General features: G+C 40.8%; 1 protein-coding gene across 1 annotated transcript in view; it reads left to right on the forward strand.

Moving 5' to 3' along the window:
• PIK3C2G (phosphatidylinositol-4-phosphate 3-kinase catalytic subunit type 2 gamma) overlaps positions 1 to 26,132 on the forward strand; it is a 189,104-nt gene that overhangs the window by 139,516 nt on the left and 23,456 nt on the right. Inside the window, exons 27-31 of the mRNA XM_041484453.1 lie at positions 6,152 to 6,344; positions 6,906 to 7,027; positions 7,252 to 7,299; positions 11,233 to 11,341; positions 19,681 to 19,756. Of these exons, the coding sequence (XP_041340387.1) occupies positions 6,152 to 6,344; positions 6,906 to 7,027; positions 7,252 to 7,299; positions 11,233 to 11,341; positions 19,681 to 19,756 (548 nt within the window). The remainder of the gene's footprint in view (positions 1 to 6,151; positions 6,345 to 6,905; positions 7,028 to 7,251; positions 7,300 to 11,232; positions 11,342 to 19,680; positions 19,757 to 26,132) is intronic.

Genomic DNA, 26,132 nt, shown 5'->3' on the forward strand with positions numbered 1-26,132 from the left:
GATCAGGGCAGAGCTGGATCTCCACACGCTTCTTTTTTTGGGGTTAAGGACTTCAGGGTGGGAATTCAGTGCAGTCTTCCTCAGCCAAAGCATGTGGAGTAAGGCCATAAAGTGACATGAGAAAAGAACATTTTCAGAATCATTTCAGAAAGGAACAAGTCTGGACCAGACCCATACTGATAGTGTGAAACTGAGCCTTGAAGTGAATCTTATTCCATACTAACATTTTAAAAAAGAATATGGATTTTGGGAGAGTTGGTGTGCTTTGTTGCCTGGTAGAGGTTTGTGTTAGGCTTAGGAAATCCTGTTCAGCTCTCAGATACTATAGGTAGGGCTCAGAAGCCAGAATGTCCTTCTTCCCCTGAGATTTCTTGTTAGGGATGGTGTTAAGGAAATTCCACTCAATTCCAACAAATTAGCTGTGCTGTGGGCTCTGTTCTTATTTGAAACTGCATTTTCTCCTAAAATGCATCCTGTGAACTCCAGAGCTATTGTTCCAATTTCCTTCAAGACGCTGAAGCTTTGTTATTGTCCATCATTGCATCACGTAGAAAAGACAGATTTTGCTTGAGTGCATATTTTATTCATTAATATTCCTTGGATATGTTTCTATTATATATGCTCATTTGCAAGAAGAAAATCTCTTTACATTAGTTCATTAATTTCCATGGATCTTGTTTCTCATTCTTTTTTTCTTTATTCTACTTTCTATTCATTTGAACATTATTTCTATAAATTCAAAAAATGTATTAACATTTCAACATCTTTGAACATGGGGATAATATCAGGCCTCATGTCTAGCAGGATTTTAACTTCTGGAAATTGTATCCAGGCATTTTTCAAAATAAAGACTTTGGGATTGCCTGATACCTAGATCCATGCAGAGACTGCCCCTCTGTAAAAACATTTTCCAACCTGGCTTTAGGAATATAAATATACTGAGATTTTTGTGAGCTTTGTGTTACCTACAACATCTTTATTCCTTATCTCCTTCTTACACAAAATATTGAGAGGATAAAAAGTCCAGTTACATACTTTTCATGGTCAATCTCTGGTTTATTCCTGTATCTATTTTTCAAACTGCCCTTAGAAAGACAAGGAAATTGGAAGTTCTGATTATTAGCACAACTTCTAGTAGTTCTCAAATCCCTTGCAATTTGTAGCTACTTTTTCTCTATAATTGCTTCCAAAAACACTTCATTGTCTTTTAAAGCTCTTTTCTAGACAGGGAGAGTTGGAATGTTAAACGTTGCCAACAGAAAGGTGTTTCTTGTTTTAAGTACAAGGTAGTCAATGTAATCTTTCAGATTCAATCCTATAACATGTCTACAGAAAATCCCAATCTTCTTCTAGCGAAAACAGGAGAACAGTATTCCTCTGTATTTCTGTAGAAATGGGCTGCTTTCAGCAATTGTCTGAGTTTGGTTTAGCAATAACACTGACACTGGCCCTAGTGTTGTTTAGAAACAGCATGAAATGATGGATGATGCCACAAGAGCTCCTGGCAGAACGATGTTGATTTGTTCTTTGCCGTCACCTCTTTGGCCAGCAGAGCAGCTGTGTCGGGGTTTGCACTGTAATGTACTGACCCCATTCAGGCTCCTAAAACACTCTTTCTGTGCTTTACTGAATTCCTTTGGTCTCGTTCTTGATTTAAGTCGTGTGCAAGAGGCTGTGGTGTCATTTGTGTGCAGCTCTCCCCACATGGGGTCAGTCCCCTGTTACGAGCCGATGAGCAGCAGCGTCCAGCCTCGCCGCCCTCTGCAAGGTCACACCCTCACTTGGTGGATAAACAATGCACCAATTGAGAGTTAAACAAGAGTTTCTGTGTTTCCTTGGCAGTCCTGTGCACCTACTGCCAAGTGAAACATCGTTGTCTCTCCAGCATCTGCCCTGAACTCAGTTTGATCCTTGAAACTCGATTTGATCCTTACCCCTCCCTCCTTTCCTCTTCCCCTGACAGCACAGTTTTATCAGAAGCTGGAAACCCATCTTACCTCTGGATATAAATTTCCTCTATGGTTTTCTGCAGATGTCTTCAAATGTCAGCATGGTGTGGCAGGCTGCCTGACATTTTTAATGTGCCTGCACAGGGATGTGTATTTAAAATTGGTTTTAAGAGCATAAAGTTAGCCTAATGCAATGAATGGAGTTGATTTCAATTGATTGCAGTGTGCAATCTGACCCAGTCACAGAAACCCATGAATAAGAGATGCAGGGTGGATCTGACAATTACCAGGGAAGCACAGTGCATATCTTCAGCAGCCTGATGGAGAGGGGTGCTGCTTGGGCCAGCTGCTTTGTTTATTTATTAATGGACTCATTTTTTAGGTACCTGTCGCTGCTCAGGTCAAGCATATCCACTCCAAGCCACAAATGCCAGCAGCTTCAAGCTGGACGATCCACAGTAACTCCTTTCAAAACATGGTGCTGTTCTCAAACTTGTCAGTCAGCTCTGTTTCTCAGGTAGCTGAGGTTATTTCAGCAAGAAATTTCTCAAAAAGTCAAAACACAGTGAAAGTTGGTGGCATCTGAAAGGGAATGGACCAAACTACAGCACTAAACTTTACTTCAGTGACGTTCAGGTAGTTTGTAAAGATTGTGGTGTATGTGCCCCAAAGGAACAGGAGGCAGACTTCCTCCTTGAATTTATGTTTTTTGAGGGATTTGTACTATAAAAGGTCTGTTGCTGAAAGCAGTAATATTCTGGAAAACTCTATTAATATGGGAGCATAGTATTCAACTTGTTTTGAAATGGAGCTTCGTAAATTCATGGATGGAAATGTAGAATATAGATGAAACACCATTCATTAACATCTGAGAATCCCATGAAAATAAGTTTTGCTCACTATACTCTAAATGATTTTCAGGCCTAGATGGAAATGAGAAGCAGGATACCATCAAGAAAGAGAAAGAAATATCCACCAAGGCTAAAATCTTAATAACTAAGCAGTAATGATGGTTGTATGTGCTGTGTATAAAGGCTGGTGTGTCCTGAAAAATCTGAGCACCAGCCCTCAGAATACCTGTCCCATAAGGAATGTCTGCTTCCTAAAACTAAAGTGGCAAACTACCACTAGTCACTTGTGAAAATATCAGCCAAACTTTTCATCCATCCCCTTTTACACAAGCAGCCAGCCAGTCTGTTCATGTTTTACCTGATACTGTAATTTGACAGCTCTGTAGAAAGAAAGAAGCCAAATCTGAAATTCAAAGTCAGTTCAGCAGGTGGAAAGCAGAAAGTCATTACTTTCCAATAATCCCAGATTTTTAACTTTCTTTTCTGAGAAGTAGGTCAGACACCAATCTGCATGGCAAGCAGTTATTGTCATGTGGAAAATAGCATTTTTCTCCCTAAAAACTCTGTTGACAACATTTGGATTCTCTGCTAATATTACTCTAGTTAATGACTGTTTCCAGTTTTCTTGTGATTAACCTGGGCTTTTAATACCCTTTGTACTGTTCACTTTGTTTAGCAATCCCTAGAGCATCAGGCACTAATTTCCTATGCAGCCTGGGCTACCAGAGCTCTCAAATAAATAAGAAACTTTTTGTCATCTTTGTGAAGGCAGAGCTTTGGGCGCAGGCAAAGGTGGTAATGGCCAGGGAGCAAGAGGAGGATTTTTACAGAGAATACCCATGACCTTACTGCTTTCAGCTATTGCTAAGCTTAATGTGGCTAGAGAAAAGGAGGTGTATGGGGATCTGGGAGAGTTCAAGGAGAAACTTCCACCACTGGTCCTCGGGATGAACTTTAAAAATGCCAGCAGAAAGGGGAATCGGGTACCGCAATGTGATAAACTGGGTCACTGAACTGATCCAGGCCAAAAATAAACTGCAGAATCTCAAAAAGATAAGACACGTGGGTTTGATATACCCCATTGCTCCATATTTAGTTAGGAACCAGCTTTTGGGGAAAAAGGGTTTCCTCAAGCCAATTTGCCCTTGCAAGAAAATGCAGAGAGCCACAAGCAGAGTTGTTCCACCTTGCTGGGGAGACACAGAATAGCAAAGAGGCCTTGAATTCTTAGTTGATTACATGTAATAAGGTTTGCTTAATGTTTTCCATCCTTGCAAAGAGGACTGCATGCAGGCAAAACAGGGAGGATGAGAAAACAACTCATACTTCTGTTCTTATTTGATTTTAGATGTAATCATTTCAAATAACTCACAGGAAAAATCCGCAACGATGACAACACAAGGCTCTGTTTTAGATCTAAAGTATGTGATTAGCAATCTGGGTTTTAAAAGTATTTTAGAAGCCTAATGGCCCCATGGAAGGAATAGTGGTAGTGTGATATGTAGTGATGATGTCTGAATTAGTAGTAATTTACAAGCTGAGGTCTGCTTTATGTAAATTAAAATGCAGTGTGTTTAGCTGCAAAGTTATTGTGCCTCTTTTGCTAATGTGGCAAATTCCCTAACTGCTGTGCCATAATATGGCCAGTTACAGACTCTATAACCTAATGTCTCAGTGATTTAGGAAGTGTTTAAACTGCACATTAAATTAAACACATAGGAGTTGAAAAGGAAGAGTTCACCCCTGATGCAGCCTGGTTAATCATCACTGAATTGATTCTGTACTAATATTTTGAAATGGGATTTGTTTTCTTGTTTTCCATCAGAATGTTAATTTGTTTAATTTATTAAATAGTTTGTGTCTGTTTCTGAAGAAAGTAACTAATAATTAAGATAATTAAGCAAATCAGTTCTGAGGTACCTTTCCTTGTATTACATTAAGAAGAACATATACATCTTTCCTCAGTTTACTATGCCTAATTAGTGTATGATAAATTCACTCTATTTTGAATAAAATCTGAATTTCAGGGGGGTGAGCTGGGGAGATGCCTGTAGGTAGAATATTCCTTATTCTTTCTGGTTTGGTTTCATCTTCTGTGAAGCTGCAGACTTTAGCCAGAGCATGTGAGATCATGGAAATTAGGCTAATGCAATGAATGGGCTTGATTTCAAATGATTGCACTACGCATTCCAACCCACTCACAGAAACCCATGAATAAAAACCTAATCTGAAATGACAGGTGGAGCGTTTGCTCCGCTTTGAACAAGACATGATGAAGGTGGTTAAGGATGTTGTCAGCCCTTGTAACCTTGTTAGAGATAACCCAAAACTGGGAGACACAAAAAAAAAAAAAAAAAAAAAGAAGAAAAAGAAAACACAGCAACCCCCTGACAGTTTGGTAGAGGGTTTGCTGCCGTATAATTTGAAATTAATGGGTTGTTGTTTTATAACATCAGAACAGATATAAGTTATCTTCAGAGAGCTGTAGAAATAAGCAGGAAAACAAAAAAAAATTACCATCAGGAGTTAATAGGTCTTGAAATTCAATTAGCAATTGAATTCAAGAGAGCAAGTGTTTTCTAAAGAGTACTGCATCTCACTCTTCAAAGACCCGTGATTATCTTGTAGTGTTATTTCTCAAGTCGAGTTCACTCTCACATTTGCAGTACATATCTTCATGTTTATCTAGGGGTTTTTTTAATCTATTGTGTCTTTTCTGATGAAAGATCTCAAAACTCTAGGCAATCAAAGCAGTGTTCTGGCTCCCCTTGCACAGGGATGAGATGGATTGAGATACCAGGAGAAAATTTCTCTTTTTTTTTTTTTAAATTCATCTTAAGCAGTTCCACAGGGATAGAGCTTTTAAGAGCTAGGTAGAGGATTTAACAACACATCATGCTCAGCTAAATCACAAATTGAATCCAAGAGCCTTGTTCAAACACGTGTAAGCCCATGTGAGGTTAGTGTAACCAAAAATAAATATAATCATAACTAGTGCCTCCTCTCCTGCTCAGCACAATGGGCACATGCTGTTCAACCCTGGGACTCCTCAGAACATGGAAGTGTTCTGCTTGTCCCTGATGTCTGAAAGAAGTCCAGCTCGTGAGGAATAGCTGCTCCAAGCTAAGCCTTGGGGCAGGTTGTGGGAAGAACACTCCTTTGAGCAGTAGAGCTCAGGGGCTGGATGTGCTGCAGTGCAAATAGCAGTGACTGGTGTGTGGGGGTATGTGAGGTAGGCTTTAGAATCTGGGATTTTTTTGGACTTGGATCCATAAAAAGAGGGGTCAAGGAGTGGAAGCAAAAAAAAAAAATAATCATAAATAGCACCTCTTCTGTTTGCTCCTTCTTCAGGAAAATAAAGGAAAGTTTGGAGTGCTTTCCTGTTAAACTCAACAACTTGATCCACACGCTTGTGCAGATGTCAGTGGGGAGCTCTGCAAAGCCCCCAGCTGCAGAGACTGTCCCCCAGGAATGGATGATGCTGGACACAGAGAGGTCAATCTCCAGGGCCACCATTCTGGGATTCAGCAGAAAGCCTGACCCCGTAAGTATTTTCTTCTTTGCTTGCCCTCATTTGCCTGGATCTTTAATGACACTTTCAAGAAGTGATGCACTCTGCCTTTATAGAAGATGTGCTTGTGCTCCATTAAAAGCATCATGGGATGAATAGTGGTGCCATAAGCAGTGAGCTACCAGAGAGCAAAAGCACCAGGCAGACAGATATTTGCAGGGAGCCATTAAGGAGAACAGTTCATTCCCTATAGTGAAAAATAAATCAAGAGCTAATTAAAGCATCCAGAAGGAAAGCATGGCACAAAATTAGGAAGCCTAATAGAAATTGGAGGCTGTTATATGATGCTTTAATGGTGCACTATTAGTTTTCACACGCTGCAGTGATCTTTCAGTGTTTGAGTTGTATGCTACCCAGGCAAGTTTCTCTTCCCGTGCAGCAAAGACTGTGAATTACAAACTGAATTCTCTGGCACTTGGCACTACATTAAAGGAAGGTTTTTCTTTGTTGAAATCACCCTATATATTTTCTTGTACTTTTTTTTTAATTTGTCTCTGATCATTTCTCTTTGCCTCTCCTTTTTCCCCAACACAGGTATACCTCATCCAGGTGGTGCAGACCTGCAACGTGGTCACCTTTGTGGAAAAATCATTCCACCAGTTCTCAAAACTTCACAGCCATCTCCAGAAGCACTTCCCATCTCACGCCCTCCCAGAGTAAGGCAGCATAATAGTCAATGTTATTGTGCTGTTAAGTGGTTCTCTCTTCTGTGCTCAGATAAATCTGTGAGAATATTCACAGCAGATATATTTTTAGAAACACAAAGGCAGACTGACATATTCTATCAAGCCTCCTATTCAGCCCCAGAAGAAACTGAATCACAGACCATTGTGGCAGTCTAAGTTTTATATTTTATTGTTCCTTTTTTTAATGGGAGGAGAAAAGGGGAACAGCTTGGGCCTGACAAAACTATTCCTGAAATTAAAGGGTAAGTGGCGTTGACTTAATTAAAAGCACTTTTAATAGTTTTTTACTTCATGATGTTTATCAAGACTTATGGCAAGATCCATCTGTTAAAGCAGTGTAGGGACGTTCACAGTGGGTCAGAACAGAAATCTCTGACTCTAGCACCATGATGAACATTTTTACAACATTTTCCCAGCTGAGAAATACACAATAATCTTATGTACTGTCCTGCCCCCAAGCCCAATACTTTGTGCCTCACATAATTTAGTTTAAATCCTTTGAAAAATCTGCTGTCATTAGTTGCAATAATTCTGAATATTACCTTCTATCCATATGCATGTCCATTCCTGCTTTTCATTTTCTGAATGTTATGTCTTTACAGTTTCCTGGGGTAGTGAGTCCCATGGTTTATTTCTGTCTTACATAAACCAGCTTTGCCTTATGTGTAATGATTGTCCATGGCTTTAGAAATGCAAGTGGTTTTTTTCTACATATATCATATACCTTGTGCTGCATCCACCAGTAGTACAAAGTTGACCTCTCTTAGACTGTGTTTCTGTCTCACCTGGTACAAGCCCTTCTTCAAGCTCAATCTACAAAAAAAACCATAAATCTGGCCTAAAATACAAGCAGCTTACTTGAACCAAGCTGAGATCCAAGGGATAGGCTTGAAAAAAAGAAAGGTCTTTGGATTTGACATGAAGTAAATAGCCACAAACAACATGGTTTGAACTTAAAATCCACAAATTTCAGATCCAAGCTTCATATTCCCCCGAGCTCATGAGAAGCATTCTGAAAAAATGGCTTAAGGTTAGTTAATTCCAGAGAATCTGTCTCCTGCCTGAGGGGATTTTATTGACTCCAATTTGATTCATTATGGCTTTCTCACATGAACTGGTTTGCAGCAGCTGGTGAGAATTGAAATTTCGCTAAACAAATACTGAAATTGCTTGAATCATGGTTTTGATTTGGAGATACTTGCAGGCTAACTATTGGGTTGTAAAACAAAATATTTAACAAGTACCTGTTTATGAATTTTTCCTGTGGTGAGCAGAGCCCTTTGAAAAGAAAATACATTTCTCTTCAGAAAGACATAAACCTCAGAAACACTGTAGTGGATTTCAAAAATAGTACTAGTCATTTTTCAGATAAATCTACCTCTGATAAAATCCTTTGCAACATTTTCACAGTTAAAGAGCACTTCAGAACTCACAGAGGGTAAATCTGCATATACTGAGGCTGTCTCTAGGAGCTCCAGTGCTTTATTGCCATAATTCAGTCCCAGCAGTATCCTGTCACTGCAGGATCTTTCCCCAATATTGTTAAAACAATTCATGTTGTGATTTTTTTGATAGGCACGTTTTTTAATATTGAAATTTTGTGTTGTGTTCTAACAGAACTTCATTAATTTGAGGTTTTTCATGTGTCCCAGATTTTATTCCAATAATAAAAACCTAATTATTTCTTTATAGGAAGTTATTACTGAAACTGCCATGCCATATCAGACCATTAGTCTGCCTGGTGTTACAAAGCTCCAGCTCTGGCTGATGCCAGATGCTTCAAAGGAAGGAAAAAGCCTTGTTCCACAATGTAATCACAAAATCAGTTTAAAAGTGTCTGATTAAAAAATTCAAATGTTTAATATTGCTAGAATAATTGGAACTGCTAACAGAAAGGACTTGGTTTCTGCTTTGTAATGGTTCTGTGGAATTGTACATATTCATGTCTCATTAGGAGAAAACAATGAAATGTGAGAGTGCTTCATACAAGTGCTAAATACTGAGTGTATTGTAAGAAACAAATGGCAAAAGCTCAGAGCTCCCAGAATCTGAAATTTTGCTGTTGACATGGATTCATTCAGCCCACATTTAAAGGTTAGAAACACAGCTGCCCTAAGCAAGCCCTTGCACTCTAGCACCATCCTTCTCTTTTGATTTCTGAGAGGGTATTAATTGTGGTTAATTATTGTTTTGTAAAGTGCCAACAATCTTTTCACCCAACAAAAGAGGTAGGTGACATAACTTACACACAGAACAATGTTCAGACAAGTAGGAAATGCAATGTTCTGTGTAGGACATTTGCACATGGTGCAAGTTTATATTTTTCTGATCCATTTCAAGTAGATGCCAAGTATCAGGTTGGAAAGTTCCCCTTTTCTAACACACTCACAAGGGCAAAGCCACTGACAGCACAGCCACGACCCATCAAAGGCAAGAAGGGCTTTAAAAGAAGGGCTCAGTGCCACCACAAGGTTGACATTGTGCTTCACTCCAGCAGTCACTGGGGCTATCAATCTGCAGCTTCTCTGTCCTCTGTGTGGACACTGTGCTCTGGATGCATCTTCTGAGGGCTGCACTTGCCAGCCAGAGCCCTCTCTTTGTGTTACACAGAGCAATTCATTTTAAGCTGCTTCCAAACTGTTCTCCTCTCCTGCCCCTTGAAAGGAGCCTCTGTGTTCCAGATGACCTGGGCTCTATTTTTATCTGTGCTGTTCACATGTGTCATAGCCAGGGTCGTGTTACTTTCCCCTCCTCATTTTGTGTCCTGCCCCTGGGATTTTGTGAGGGAAGAGTCACCTCTTCCTACCCTAACTGAGCCCTGATCCTCCAGTGCCAGGGGCAGGGACCGTCAGAAGTTCATCCATACATGCAGCACGCTGATGTCATCCTGCTGGTTTAATCCCAGGCTAAGTCACACCAGAGCTGAGTTTTTCCCTAAAGGATTTTGCAGCTGCCTTCCTAAAGGCTGGCCAAGTGTATCACAAACTAGACAGGTGCTTTGTCTGAACCCTTCAGACACCTGTGGAGATCTGTTGGATAAGAAAAGCTCATAGCAGTGATGCCTCAGGTTTTAGCTTTGGCAGCAGCAGAAAAGAGAGAGGTTTGTAAGCAAGACACGCTTAGCTATTTACAGTGGTGGTGGTGGGACATGAAATACACCCAGATGAAAACTTCTACCTTTCTCTGCTTCACACATTAGAGGACATCAAGCATAATGTTAATTATGAATCCTGCTATTAGCAATCTGTATCACAAAACCCATTATGTGCAATTTAACACAGATAGCTTTTCTAATGCTCCTTCAGCCTGGGAGATAAATACCCTTTGTCAGGGCAAGGTTAATACAAATTGATTATGTGTGTTGTTAAAACTCTAACCTTTTGACTGATCCAATATGCATTGTTTCTAAAATGCAAAGATGATTCAAGTAAAAAAATGGGAGGTTTTGGCATTTTCAACCACCAAAGTATTTGAAAATTGACACAAGGCCATTCTATGCATGTGTAATTTATTTGCTAACCCAAAATTAAATTCATCTTAATAAAAATTCAGTAAGAACATTACTTTTGCTATTTTTTTTGTTATTGCTTTTGCTAGGATTGATTTTTTTAGTGTGATGATCATTTGTTTTCATAGATTATTTTTATTATGGTAGTACCTGAAATTAGATATGGCATCAGGGGCCTACTCTGAAAACCTTATCTACACTCTAAATAGCTGAGGTAAAAATGCAAGCAATGATATATTCATCAAATGTCACATTGTTGCTGTAAGGCTTTGGTGCTCAGTGTTCTGTGGTAAGGATATGTCAACTCTGGGCTGAGATCAGAGATGTGTTGTGCAAAAAGGCAATGTTTTCTTGGGATCATAAAGGGCCAGTTATTCAGATCTATTTAAAGACCTTAAAATGCAAAGTGTATTTTAGGATTTGTTTATTTATTTATTTACTTTTAAATTAATTATTTAAAGAGAAAAAGTGCTTCAGTATGAGACAATTTACCAGCAAATTATTAGAAGAAAGTGAATCACTGTAATGTGATTTATCCTGTAAGCATTTCTTCCCTTACCTGCAAAACCTCTTAGGAAGTCTGTGCTCTCTTCTGTTAAGGACAGCTGGAAATATTTTCAGTAAATACAGTGCAAGAGTTCTGCTCATAAATCTTCTTCTTTTGCAGGTTTCCCCACTCATGGCATTTACCTTTTACGGATCTTGAACATAAGAGAGTGAAGGATTTGAGCCTCTATCTGAAGCAGCTATTAAGTGGCTCCAGGAAACTGGCTAATGTGAGCATTTCCAGTATTTCTTTTATTTGCACATGATTTCTAGTAGCATTTTACCAGAAGATTCAGGAAATTTTCCATTGCCTGTTTTGAAAAAAGAAATATATAAGTGACACATCTTCTAATGATGCATTTTGGGATGGAGCCATTGCAGCATTCATCAAAACTTAAGACAAAGACAAGTATGACTGAGAAATAGTTTATTAGACCTGGCAGGGCATTTTTCAAAAAAAAAAAAACCAAAAAACTTTGCTTCCTTTGCTGCCATTGAAAAGTAGTGATTCACTGAATTTTTGACAGTAAGGAGTAGGTTCTGAGAAATGTAACGTCTAAAAAAAGAAGTAAGCTTTGAAATATTGAAAAGTCTGATTTTGACAGTTGTTAAATGAAAAGTTCCATTCTTCCAGCCCAGAAATACCCTTTTCAAAATGTATTTAGCAGGTAGAAGAAAGTTTTTCAAACATAAGACCTAACCCAGAATGTTTCAATAACATCAGAATGATGCATTGAGTCCATTAAAACTGGTGTTTTCTCATTTTTTATTCATTATTGTTTTCTGAGGTTTGAGGTTCTCCTCCTGCTTAAAAATGGAAAGCCAAAATGGTAACAAACATTGACTTTTCATTGTCTGGGCCAGCACAAAGCCTTGTGCACCTCAGGGCCACAGCACAAACTGAGGCTGCTTGGGTTTCATAGCAGGGACAGCCAAAAGAGGTATGGCAGGATGTTTGATCTCCAAAATTTCAAACATCTTGAAGGAGGGGAAAAAAAAGTTTGCTGCCTAACTATATAACTTTCCCAGCTGTGACTTTGTAATGGAGATTAAAGAGGAAATTGTCCATATGCAAAACAAACAGAAGTTTTCTTATTAATATGAATATAGATTCTGAGCCCTGAGTTGAAATTGAGATTTCCAAAGAGGATAAAAATCTTTTTGTCTCACTGAGTTACACATAATTTGATTTTTGATATGAACAGCTGACTTGGGTGCTTGGCTCCTTTGACTGACCCTGCCAAATAATCTGCTCAAGTTTGGGTGGATTGCTGTGCAAGTAAAACACAAGAAGTTTCACTTCAACGTGAGGAAGGATTTTTTTACACTGAGGGTGGCAGAGCCTTGGAACAGCTGCCCAGGAGGGCATGGAGTTTCTGTCCCTGGAGATATTCCCAACCCACCTGGACACATTCCTGTGTCACCTGCTCTGGGTGACCCTGCTGTGGCAGCAGTGTTGGACTGGGTGATCTCCAGAGGTCCCTTCCAAGCCTGAGGGTTCTGTGGTTCGTCTCTGACCCCCATGTTAGGGCCATGGGTTTATTTCACATTCGTGCCCTCAGTCACAGCTGAGGGAAAGCTGATCTAAGCCTGTGACCCAGCAATGAAGAGCTCAGTGTCTTCTGCTGTGCTCTGCACTGCTGGGAGGCACAGGGAATTTCAATTTGGGCCAAGCGCTGCTGTGCAGAAGCCTAATCTACACCTGAAAAATTAGGCTGCTGGAAGCCCTGGGATAAAACATTTCCCAGCAGTGCAGAGAAACTCTGCTGTGTCTCCTGCTCCATGGGCTGCCTGAACTGCTCCTCAGAAAACCCCATGTGCTTGAGCCGATGGGGGCTCCCGGGATGAGCGAAGAGATGCGAATTTGACTCCATGTTTCAGAAGGCTGATTTATTATATTATGATATACATTATATTAAAATTATATACTAAAACTATACTAAAAGAATAGAGAGAAAAGGACTCATCAGAAGGCTAGAAAGAACAGGAGAGGAATAACAAAAGCTCCTGACTCCCAGAGAGTCCAAGCCAGCTGGCTGTGATTGGCCATTAATTAGAAACAACCAACATGCACCAAGCTCAGATGCACCTGCTGCATTCCACAGCAGCAGACAGTTATCCTTTACATTTCTTTCCTGAGGCTCCTCAGCTCCTCAGGAGAAAAATCCTGGCAAAAGGATTTTTCAGAAAATATGGCTACACCCCAGTGTCCTTCCTCCTCCCTTTATGGGCTGCAGCACACAGCCCTGGAGTGGGGAAATCCTCCCAGCACTGGAGCACAACCACGGCTGAGCTGTTCGAGGTAACTCTGGGCAGATGTGCTCAGGAACAGGCACTGCTGTGCTTCTGAGCCACCAAATAAGATTGGTTTTGAGGAAAAGCATTTTGGGAAGTCAGTGTCATCATCTGAAGTGTGCCAGTATGGAAAACTTGGCTGCATTGCTTAAAAGTAAGTGTTTTAATTGGTTAGATCCAGAATTTAAAGCTTTTTTTAAGAAGCTGTGCTCATCTGAGCACCTCACCCAGGGATGACATTAATTAACACAAGGTTTCCTGAGAAAAACATGCATCACAAACACAAACCTGCTTAGTAATGCATTATATTAATCAAGAATAAGATTTATTTATAGATGTATTTATGACTATCACCATGTATTGATTCTGCTTTTGAAATGAAACCTTTAGGAACTGTTGAGAGTGAGGAATTTTTCCAGGCTGGTACAGCCTGGAGGGCTGAACCACGAGGAGAAGATTGTACCTGTGAGGGCTGTGCTGCTATTGGTGTGCTGGACTTGGAAGCCAAGGGATAACAAGCAGAGGAATGAGCAGATTGTTCCCATCCTAAAGTGCTGCTGCATGTGGGAAATCATCTTGCTTACTCCCATGCAGCTAACCTGCAATTCTGGATGATAACCTTTAAAGTTATTGATACTCCATAAACATTGAATTGTTATTTTTACCTCAATATGCTTCTCCTGCTGGGAGATGGGAGAAATTTAGAAAATACTGATGTGTTCTGACCCACTTAGAACAAGGAGAGCAGTTGGTGGGTAATTTCCTTTGTATTCCCTTCTCTTTTACTTTTCAGTTTGGTATGACTCTTTTAAAAATACCATGGTGTCATCTTGGCTTTAGTCTGAGCATAAAGCCAAGCTAGGAGGCTTTATTGGTAAAAATAAATACAATTATTTTGTCCCTTTCCGTGCCTATGACAACTTTGCAGTCAAATTTTTCCTTTTTCTCAAAATGTTAAGGAGCCTGGCTGAAACCATTTAGTGAGGTGTCAGTTCCCAAGAGTTATCAAACTGTCATTCCTATAAAATAGTAAAACTATGTAGGAATAAATAATTAATTCATAAATTTGTGAAGAAATCTAGGAAGATCAGTTGCCTGTAGAACAGGATTCCTTTTACTTTCTTGCTACAGTAATTTCTTTATGCTGCATTGTAGATGTAATTTATTGTGGCTGTAGAGTGGGCTGGAGTATTGTCTGAGACAGGGAGAAGAGCTTTTATTTCATTATAAAATACCCTTGTAACACTTGTAATCTCTGTAAACACATTACCCTAAATCACTAGGCACCATTTTCTGCTCTGAAGAATTTATTCCAGTCCACACAGGACTCAATACATGCTTGGTTCTACCAATCAAGTAATTATAAATCCTGGAAATGAAGAAAGAATCAGATTACATCCAAATTCCTTCCTCAGTCATGCCTTAAGTGCAAGCTTTTTAGTCCACACTAAGTTCTGATTATGAAAATTTTATTATAATTGAGAGTAAGTCAGAATGTCACTGACCTTTTCTGCTAAATGGTTGGAACGAAGGAGGAGAGGTGGAAAACAGCTTTCTTCTTATTTGCACTGCAGCTCAAATGGAATTAAATGTTTCTTCAAACCCTTCTTTAATGAACAGAAACTTTTTCTTCCTCTATCTCTGAATTTTAGTGCCAGATCCAGTAAATGCAGAAACCTCAGTTGATGGAATATTTGTTCTTGGACCAGTTTAAATGCTTAAACATGTTCATGTCCATCCCTATTCAATTTTTTTAAGGCTGTGGTTTACTTTAAGCATAAGCCTCACTTAGTTACTTTTATTGAAGAATTGCCTAGAATAGGAGTCCTTTTTTAAATTCAGGTTAGCACTGTTATAAATAACCCCTCACCAGACTGTGCTCATGAACAAGCTGTATTCATTACATCAATCACTAACATGCAGAAATTGATGCGCCTTCATTGTCAAACTGAGTCAATTAGGGCAGGATAAAAAACAGGTTTCAGCACCTTTTTATTTTATTTTTAAAAATTTGATTCTATTTGTCCCAAACCAGTGTATTTCTGATCACAGCAAAACAATATTTACTTTTAGGCCAGCTGCATCACTGCTGGCTCATCATCTGCATGCACTGAAATACCTGAGTTTTTTAGATCTGTAGGACAAAATTCTCAAGAATCTTCAGAATTTTTTTGAGTTTTGCTCCATTAAATGGTTAAACAACCAAGTGATATCACCAATAAGAGGTGAAGCACCAAGAAATACTGAACTGAGAGTTGGTGACATGGAAGAGGACAAAAATATATGTTCTCAAAGCATTCAGCAAGTCTGTGACAGAAGACAGCTGCTGACCATCGTTGTATTTTTTCTGTTTCACTGAATTCCAGCTGAGTGATGGGCTGGATGGTGACTGCAGCCCAAATCTCATAAATTAGGGCTGCCCTGGTGGCTCCTCATTTTATGGCTGTGTCATAGGAGGGTTGTGCACTGCCTGGGGACACAAAATCAAGGTAAGGCTGCGTTAACTGAGTCTGGTTTTGGCCCCAGTGTCAAACACAATAGCAAGTGCAGGTGCACAATAGGCTAGGCAGTAAAAAAAACAAAAAAACATTCTTTTGCAGTTTGAGTCTATAAAGATTTTCCAAATTAACAGAGGACTTTGGAGGGGAAGATAAACCTTGTGCAGGCAGGTAAGCAAACGGTGATGGTGTTTCAGCAGTGGATGGGTTCTATAAACAGCTTTATAGTGACTTATAGGCTTTGTAAAAGGGCTTTAAAGAGGATGTAAATGGGAATGATTGTAAATTATGTTCCCTCATTTTCAAGCACAAGGTAAAAACCAGGACCACAGCATTGTTCTAGGGTGAATGATGTTTTACACTGTAAAAGTAATCAATTTGATAAGAGCTACCCATATTTCATTTCTGTTTTAATCACTGGTGCTCCTTGGGATTTGCAACTCCCACATGCCTGTATGGGGGTACATAAAGTGGGGAACAAAGTGCTCCCAGGTTCTGGGGTGCCTTGAACTCCCACCACTCCTCTGTTCATGTGGCAGGGCATCCAGCAGAGCCAAAATGGGGAGGGTTCAAAGTCCTCTCTCTTCCCCTGTCCTTTCCTGAAGTTAGAACAGCTGCACCAAGGTCAGCTTTTTCTGGTTGCTTTCTTTCCTGCTGATTCTCCATCCTGTGACAGTATAACAGGAGCATGGGTGTTCTCTGACCCCAAATCTACTCCAGCACAGCTGAAAAGAAAGCTGGAATCAGAGGGGAGGCTTCTTTTCTTTCTATTGAAATTAAATCTGGCTTGAAACCTGGCTGTGTTTCACAAACTGCACACTGCTTTTCTGGTTAGTCTCTGATGGAGAGCAGCAGACAAATTTTACCATGCTGCAATAGTGCAGGGCTGTGCCAGCCCCCAAAGGCACTGAAATATTTTATTTCAGTTTTACCCTAGTGCAAGCAAGGGTGGAGTTTGTGCCTTTTGAGTTAAACAGCTGAAAAAAGGTCTGTGAGCTCTAGCCAGAGTGACCACACAGATCATGGGCCATGTTTGGGCCCATGTGCTGAGTGACCTGCAAAAAATCAGAATTACCTATTGAAGATTGTTGTCTTATTAGGTAAGAACGCTTAGACAAATGATAGGAGAACATCCATATTTTTGGGAATTTCCATTTGCAGATTTCAAGGTAAGAATTCCAGGGGGGAAGAGGGTGAGGGAGCGCTTTGGTCATCCTCAGTGCCTTCCTTCCTGCCAAGACCATCACAGGGTCTCTGAGATTCCCACCCAGAGTCACTGCTGTGTAACACAAACTGCTGGGTTAGAAATGGACTCTGCACCTTCAAACAGCTCATACATGTGTTCAGAGCTCTGACAGATCTGTTTGTGTTTAGCAGTGAGCTTGGCTTAACTCTGTGCTCCAGTCCCATTAACTGGGGCCCAGCTGCTGGAGGTCTCACAGATTCAGGAATCACCTGGAAATTCAGTGTGGTTTTTGGAGGTCTGCTGAAAAAGGGGGAACTCAGTAAGGCACTTAGACATTTTCTGGTGGAAATCTAAGTGGTGGAGTGCTGCAGCAGGCAGATTAGCACAGGTCAGGGGGAAATTGCTGTATTTTAAATAGCAGTGTGCAGAATGCTCCTCTGCACAAAGAGCCAGGAGACACCCCCAGTGCTCCTGAAGCCCTTTGCCCTGCACAGCCTGCTGCCTCTGCTCCTGCCACATGGTCTGCTCGTTCAGTTTGTGCAGTCCTTCTGCCAGCATCAGCCTTGCTGCTTCCCCTCAGGCTTCTTTTGAGTATGATGGGCCAGGAAAGCTTTGCCTTCAGCTGTGGCACCAGCAGGGTCCCTGCCTGTCCTGCCCGTGCCTGCTGTAAGTTCTGCACGTTTCCACTCCTGTGCTTAAACCAAATGTCTTTTTTCTTTCAGCCTTCTGCCCATTAGAATGAGATTTTTGAATTATTGCCTGAAAGAATCTCTGCACCTCTTATTTACAAACCTCTTGCTTTGTATTATTTGTCTTGCATTTCCATTTATTGCAGAAAGAGTAGGTGGAGAGGAAGCAGAAAGAACACCATGCTGCTCAATGTGGAATTTTTTATTTCTCTTTCAAGTCAGTTTGTGTATCTTTATTTCCACCTCCTGCCTACTTCTCTCAAGATCTTTGAAGTCATAGGACCACTTGAGTTTCTCTGCTTATTTTCAGGCTGTCAAATAAAGGCTGGGCTGCCAAAAATATACTCTCAACCCTGGAGATTTCCTACACTTGGGACTTGTGCTGAAAGAGCAAGTGAAGGTCCCCTGGGGAATAACTCTGCTGTTGAAAGCTGCTGGAAGCTGTGGCAGGTGTATGGGCTTTCCCCTGCAAGCTGTCTTCATCAGATGGGAAAATAATTACTCGTGCTCAGTACAGACAGGTGTATTGGCAGTCCACTGCTAATAACTTAAGGATCTGTCATTCAGTTCAAGGAAAACAATTATGTTGGATTTTCCTTCTTTTCTTCTTTTTTTTTTTTTTTTTGATTTTTCTTTTAAAGAAAATATAAGTGTGGGAGGAAAAACTCTAGACAGTAGAGTGAAAAATGAAAGGCAACTGTGAAAATAAATCCAGATTTCTAAATCTTATCTCTCCACTGAAAATGCACATCTGTTCCTCTGTCTGCTATAACCACATGTTAACTCCTCACGAGCTGCTTTTGTCACTACCCTGTTCCTTTTCTTTTTGCACAAATTATGCTACATCTTGTCAAATTGAAGGAACACAAATACTACTTGAAGTACATCTTGCTGATAAGAGACACATTATTTTCCACTGGCTGGAAAAAAACAATGGTGACATTTTAATGCTGGAGTCTGAAAAGTCTCTTGTCCTACCCATTCATTACAGTGTCAGTCCATGTAACATCAGCATGAATGTAACAATTCTAACCTTCTTAAAGAATGGCCATTCTGAAATATGGCTTTATGGAAAGCTAATAAAATGCAATTACTGTCCAGCTTTGATTCAGAGTCATAAGAGTCCATTTAAGAATTCACGTTTTTATTACCTTTCAAAATACTGAAATCTGGGGATTTGGTTTATTGTTTTAATTCTCTCCAGCTGAAGGTAACTACCTGTTATATATGTTCACTAGAGCAGCACAGGTCAGTACATAAAAATAAAAGTTACAGCAGTACATAAGGTGGATTACTCTTTTAAACAGGAGGGTGAAATATGATCATGCCTTTCCACTCCCTGTGGGTTTCTGGTAGGATTTAACCGTGTATGGAGCTTTTCAGCACGAGTGTCCATTAAGCTGCTGTGGGAGGGAGGTTTGCACAATATCTGAGCCTCAGGGAGGCACACACCAGGCCAGGCACTTGGGGTCAGTCCCGTGCCAAGGGCAAGTTTCCTGCTGACTACACAGCTCGGAGTGGAGATGTCTCCTGCCTGTGTTTCACAGACGGGCTGCTCTCTCAAAGCACTTGCAGCTGCTAATACAAATCTCGAGCTGCTGGAGATGGGGCACGAGCACAAATCTGTGGCCCCCGCAGCTCTGAAGTGTGTTGACAGAAAGGGGTCAGGTAGGCACCAAAGCAGCATCCCTGGGAGTGCTGAAGGACACCATCATCATCCTCCCAGTGCCACAGCAGAAGTCACTCCCTGGGTTCCTAGCTCATGATCAAAAGGGAAAAGCTCCCTTTTATTGCCAACTCTAATATGTGCATTAAAATTGACCAGCAAGCATCTTGGGGGGGATGATACTACCTACAGTATCTGATATTCTATTACCTACAGTGATTGTATTCTCTTTCAGAATGAGCTTGTACTCAGCTTCTTCCTCAACTGGTCCAAAAACACCTTGGCAGAACACCCATCACCTCTGACCTTAGGTATGTGGATTACCAATCTTATTTCTTCTCTAAGAAATTATGACCCTTGATAGTTTTATGCAAAGGTGAGTCTAAAGTGTTTAGGTGGTTTGTGGGTTTTTTTAGGGTGTAAGGATACCAACAAATATTTCCTGATTTCCCAAGGTTTTTGCAAATGTGTTACTGACGTCACCTGTAGATTTCTTTCTCTCTCTCAAATTCCTTCCAGGCTTGCTTCATTTATTTTTGAATAAACATGCTTATATGCAAAGCAAAAGTTCCTTTACACAAACTGTGGCAAGTTTCTTGTTTTACAAAACAAAATATTCAAAGGTTTTGGAGGAAAGGATGTGAGTCATGACAAAGCACAATGTGTGCTTGCACAAGCGAAGAAAATCAGGGGTGACTTCTAAAGTAATTTTCACAATGAGTGGAGCAAGTAAATAACAGAACATTATGTTAATGCTTAGGCATACATTATTAATGACTGTGGTAATTCACTTCTGGCTAAATGAGATGCTGCACTGCTCCCTTAGCCTATCTAAATACTTAACCCATTTTCCTCTTCTGTCCAGCGCCTAATTTAATCTAATTTCTGACATTACAGCATTAAGATCCAAATCATAAACCATAAAAAGTAAACTCTGAATGTTTATTGTCTTCCACTGCCTTAGTTCTGCATTGATAATAATCTTCTGTACTCGATTTTTAGGCAAAATAAAACCTCATAAAGAAGTCTGCAGCTGCACTCTGCACCACAACAATTCAGCCAGTTGTTATGTGCTCCAAGTGATAGGATAGTTTCCAAGATGATCAGTTTTCCACATTTCAGAAAGGATTGTATCTCTGCATATTTGGTTTGCATGTCCATTAAGTTAATTTAATCCCTCTGCAGACAGAGGTTTCATTATCTCTTTTGCTGGGACCATTTTTTTTTTTTAATCCATCAGAACAAAATAAATCCCATTCTGGCTTCTCAGCCTTTGGAAGATTCCCCCTGTGCGGAGTTTATTTGATTAGGGCATGCCATTATCATTTTAAACCCATTATGACTATTGAAAATTACTAATGGTTGCTCTAACTTTTACAAAGGATCGAGGAGATAATGCAAAGATGTCCTAGGTGCTAGGAACATGTAATCTGGGTCCATGGGCTGCATCTCTCTCTAGGTGTCTTCAAGCAAAGATACAGATGTCAGAGGGAGCTGAGGCACAAGGCAGTTAAAGCCCCAGAATAATTTTGATATGTAACTAATATTCAGCTGCCTAATTATTACAGAAAATCTGGGTGTGAAAGCTTTATGCAAAATCATGAACCGAACCTCTAATAAAACTGAGAAATAACTTGCAACATCATAATTCCTACAGCAGTGTCCTGAGCCAGTGTAGTTTGAAGGATGAGCCACCTATTTTTGTTGTCAGTGGCTGCAAAATCAAGGAAGAGAATGAAGAGACGGAGGCAAGGATGTGTTTGGTGGGTGTTTGATAAAAGCTGTGTGTCAGGTAGCCCAATCTGCTCCTCACTTTGTAGTTACTGCTGGTGAGGGTCACAGCATGGCTGGGGAAGATGAGTGGGTCTCTGGCCTCCAGCAGTGAGGTCACAGGGAGATTGGATTTTTTCCTGTTCAAGAATTCTGCCTTTTAAAGTTTGGATACTTCACTTCTAGACTTAGGGCAAAACCTTTGTTTAACAAGGGTAAACAAACAAAACCCAAACCACAAACCAAAGGAGCTCTCTTTAGCCTAGAAAATGGATCACTACCATTTGCTGATAAACCAGCAGTGTCCATGAGGTCCAAAGAACGAGTTTAGACCTGGTAAAAACAAGGAATCCTGGGCTGGCTTGCTCTGGGTACTGCACCATTTGTGGTGAACTGTGGAAGGGCTGCCATGCGTGTGCTGATTGCCCACCTGAGAAACATGTTGAAACAGATATATTTCTGTTTTTATTGTTCTCTATTCTTCACCTCACCTTTGGAGTCAGGCTGCTGCCATTCCCCAGTGAGCTCACTGAAATCTGTGTTCCGTGGCATTCTGCTGGTGGCATCCAGAGGAGACACAAGTCCAGCTAAGGCAGGAGCAGGTGCCTGGTGGTGCCAAGGTGCCAGATAACAAACAAGGAGCTGCTGGGAGAAACAAGGAAGCCCCAGAGGTTCTTGCTGGCTGAGGGTGCCCAGAAACACTCTTGATTTGGAGGTAAACTCTGCAGTGATGCCACAGTCAGTCTGGGGAGGAATTAAATTCACGGAGCCTGCAGGAAAGAGGTGGTTGCCATGAATAAAAGGTAGATTTTTTTTTTTTTCCCCCTCACAAATCTCATTGCATTCTGAGGTTATAGGGGTCTTAATGTTTGTCTCTTTTGAAAAATAACTCAAGTTTAATATGGGCTGTAGCTTTCCATGGGTCTGGTAGCTTCTCTCTCAGGCAAAAGAAATCATCTCTCTCTTGGTTAGGATCAATATGAAATAAGATTAATACCCAATAGGACCAGGTTATGAATTTTGATCAAACCAGCATCTTTCTCTTACACTGCTATAATTTATAAATGTTGTAGGTAATTACACTTACTAAAGTAAAATAAAAATTAAAATTTATGAATTTGTACTCTGCTCCCAGCAATAGAGAGATTGGAAATCAGTGTTAAATTTACTTGACATGAATACTGAATCAGTATTCCCAGTGGGGTGAATTCTGAATTATCCTGAACATTGTCAGCATTTCATTATACCACGCTCACTACAAGGCAGTGAGAGCAGATATCAGCAATGATTTCACAATCAGACTTTTATAAAAGCCCTTTAAAAAAAAGGAAGGGAAGTAAGAAAAGTCTATCAAAAATATTTTCATATCAAGCTTGAGTTTGAGATATCCTCTTGAGTTTGTATATCCTTAAAATATTAATCATTCAGACAGTTTTGGTTCTGCTGTGGGCTGTTACACAGTAGAGCCCAGCCCCAGTTCTGGCATGTTTAATTAGTGCTCCCTGTGTTTGTGTGAGCCTCTGGCCTTGGGGTGCAGTAGGGGAACAGGTTCTGTGTCCTTGTGAAGAGCCATCCAGGCCTTCCAGGGACACTGCAATATGGCATTTCCCTCCATGCAGAGCCACAGCCCTCATGAATAGTCCCTGAGGAGAAAAAGGCTCTCTTGCTCATGTCCCAGTAGTGCTTTGATCTTCTGAAGTTGCTCACTCCTGATGTGAAGCTTTTGCCACAAGTTGCCTGCCTGGTTTAGTCACATCACCCCTGAGCACCTCTGGCTGCCTTGGAGGGCTGAAGCCCTGAGCCAGGCAGTGTTTTTGGGCTGGCTAAAGTGTCAAGTCAGCTCCTTTGGAGGCTGGAGCCAAAGCAGTTGGTTGGCTTGGGGCGTTCAACCCCAGCCCTGGAAAACCAAACAGGTTCCAGTTCTCTTTGATGCCAGATGTCAAAACAGGCTGTGACCAAGGAGAAGGGTCTAAGAAAAATCTGAGGGTGCAGAATACAGAATAACACTGATCTCCCCAAGGGCAGTGCATTGACACTTAGTTAATTAGTTTCTTCACATTGCTTTGCAGCCCACGTGTAAGATGAAATGTATTATTAAGTTACAGTTTACCTCTTTTGATTTTGTCAGTAGCATCTTCCTCTCCATCTCTGTTCCTCAAACACTGTGCAGTGTAATGCAGAGCTTGTTTCAAACTGCTGCTAAGGAAAACATTTCACCAATGATGGGATATGGAGCTGCTAGTTCTCCAGCATGCCAGAAAAAAACATCTAGATGAAACAAAGTACTGCATCCTTGAGTACTGGGAAGATCATTTCACTTCCAGCAGAAATCTGAATGCTAATTGCCTTCATTTCTTCGTTTGAAAAGACAAAAGGATCCACAGATTTCTCCTGTTTGTGTTCCTCAATAAGAGATTCTAAACTGGCAGGGTTTAGGATTTTCTGTAGTAGGGCTGGTGACTGACTTCCACTGGGAACACTGGGCTACATGGGCACAAATCAGAAAGGAGAAAACTCCAAGTGCTCTGAGGTCCTCATTTGGTATTTGACAGGTTTTGCATCAACACCAGAGTCAAGAACTGATCCCTGTGGGGACCTCTTGCTTCAGCTCTAGTCAGTGTAACTTAGTCCTGTACCTGCAAGAGACCAGCACTTGGTCCTGCCAAAATGGGCTGAAAGCAGAGCATGACACTTCCCAAAAGTGCAGGACTGAGCTCAAGTCCATCTGCCCAAGCTGGCTAGATTGAAAGTAATTAATGTGTATTCTATCATCATTTGAAGCTACAATCATCTGGACTTCAAAGAGGATATGATCTAGCACTGAGTGTGGGAAAACCAAAAATATTCCAGCTGAGTGTAGCTAACAGTAATTGGGTTTTACTCTGAAATACAAACAACAGTGGTCTCGTCGATGTTTATCAGATTTTCCATGCTCTGTTATTTTTTATTTCCCTTTCTTTTACTTTTTTTGCCATTAGTACTCAATTTATTGCATAGTAAGAGCCAATATTTTAGTAATAGTTGTGCCCATAGTGTGTGTGTTTCAGGCTTCATTTTGCATATTCAATTAGAATTGTATTTTCCCTTCTCTTTTGGTTTGTTTTGGGGGTTTTTTGTTGTTTGCTCCTTTTTTTGGTGTTTTGTTTTGTGGGTTTTTTTTTGTTGTTGTTTTTTGGGGGTTTTGGGTTGTTTTGTTAGAAACTTATTTACTTTTCTTACTTTTAAGGAAAAAATAAAAACCAACTCCCACAGAGAAATCCCTTGACTGGATATAAGCAGCACACTGTAAAAATTAATGAAAAACAAAGGCACTGGTATTGCTGGTAGGAAAGGGAAGGCACAGTGATCAGCTGGATTCTGATGATGTAATTTAGCCTCTGAAATTGTTGCTCTTGCTAAACCACTGGTGGTGACTCACTGCAATTCCCAAAATTAACAGAGCCCCACAAGTGAATTGTGCCCTTATGTTAAAACACAACTGCCCTTGTGTTACACTGTGTGTAATAGTCCTGAACTCTGCAACTCCTCTTGCAAATTCAAGGCAAAAGGACTCACAGCTTAAGGGAAAAAAAAAAAAAAAGGTAAAGTGGTTTTGCATTAAAAAAAACCCAGGAATTTTATGGGCTTCTTCTTAACCTGGAAAAGACTCATGCCACAAGTTTTCATCCCTTGTCCCTCCCTGTTCCCATTTTCATAACACAAGAAATGAAATAAGGCACAGTCTTGCCAAGTGATTTGTCAAGGTTCATAAGGGAGAATAACAAATGAAGAACTGCTACTCAGTCTTCTAAGTCCCAGCTTAGTGATTTCTTCCTGAGATTTCAATTTTTCAGGAGTGTTTCAGACCCTTCTCTAGTTAGGATGTGATTAAAAATGTATTTTTGTAGTCTCTAAAGGGGAGAAATTGGAGATGGATTGATATTCTGAAATTCCACTCCAAGCATCATAAACTCAGTAGCGTTGGTACAATTATATTATGGCAGTTGCATGTACACACTGTGTTATTTCTAATTCATTTGAGTTCCCTTCCTTAGGATAAATGGCAATTACACTGCCTCTCTGGCTGTCAGCAGCACATGGCACCACTGTCACTGTGTGTGCTGAGCACTTATTTCAGTCTCTGTTTGCTCCAGAGGTTACACACTTGGTTTCTTCAGAAAAAGACACCCAACGTGGTTTGTCCATTATGACACCCCCTGTGCCTCCTACTCTGCTGAGCAGAAGGAATTGGATTTCTGGCTCCCACCCCCCTGGCTGTGAGAGCTCTGGGGAACGTGTGGGGAGGAGAAGGCAAGAGTGAGACAGGGAGTGCCCCTGATGCCCTGAGAAGGCTGACCTGGAACAGAGGCTGGACAGACAGGTCTCTGCTGAGGCTGACAGGGACACAAGGGAACCCTCCTGCTACCCAGGGGAGCAGTGCTGGTGCTCCCAAAAGCCTCCTGTGGCAGTGGATGACTCTGAGTGATGGCTATTCTTGCATTCCCATCATCCTTTCCCACTGCCTCTGCTCCTCACGAGATGTGTTTCTATTTGAAGAATTAATCACCACTCTATTGTTTGTCTCACGTTGTTATGTCACCCTGCAGTGGCTCCAGGGCTGGAGTGTCAGTGGCAGATCCCAAGGTGCAGGAAGGAGAGCAGGATTTCTCTGTCTCAGGTCTCCAGCTCAGCCACTGCTCCAAAGGGCAGGTGGGAGAGCAGAGCCCAGCTCATGAGACATCCTCTTTATGTTGTAAGTTTAGCAGGATTGAATTCTTGCTTTTTCAGGTAAATTACTGGTTGTAACACATCTTTGGTTAATTAGATGTAGCCCTATTTGGCTGAGGCAGCTTCACCCAGGCAGTGTCTGGGCTGTCCTTGGTGACCAGGTGGTGAAAAATGGCTCAAACCCAGCTCCTCAGCCCCTGCTCAGGTGAA

Source organism: Pyrgilauda ruficollis, unplaced genomic scaffold (assembly GCF_017590135.1).
Source record: "Pyrgilauda ruficollis isolate IOZ18807 unplaced genomic scaffold, ASM1759013v1 scaffold66, whole genome shotgun sequence".
NCBI lineage: Eukaryota > Metazoa > Chordata > Aves > Passeriformes > Passeridae > Pyrgilauda > Pyrgilauda ruficollis.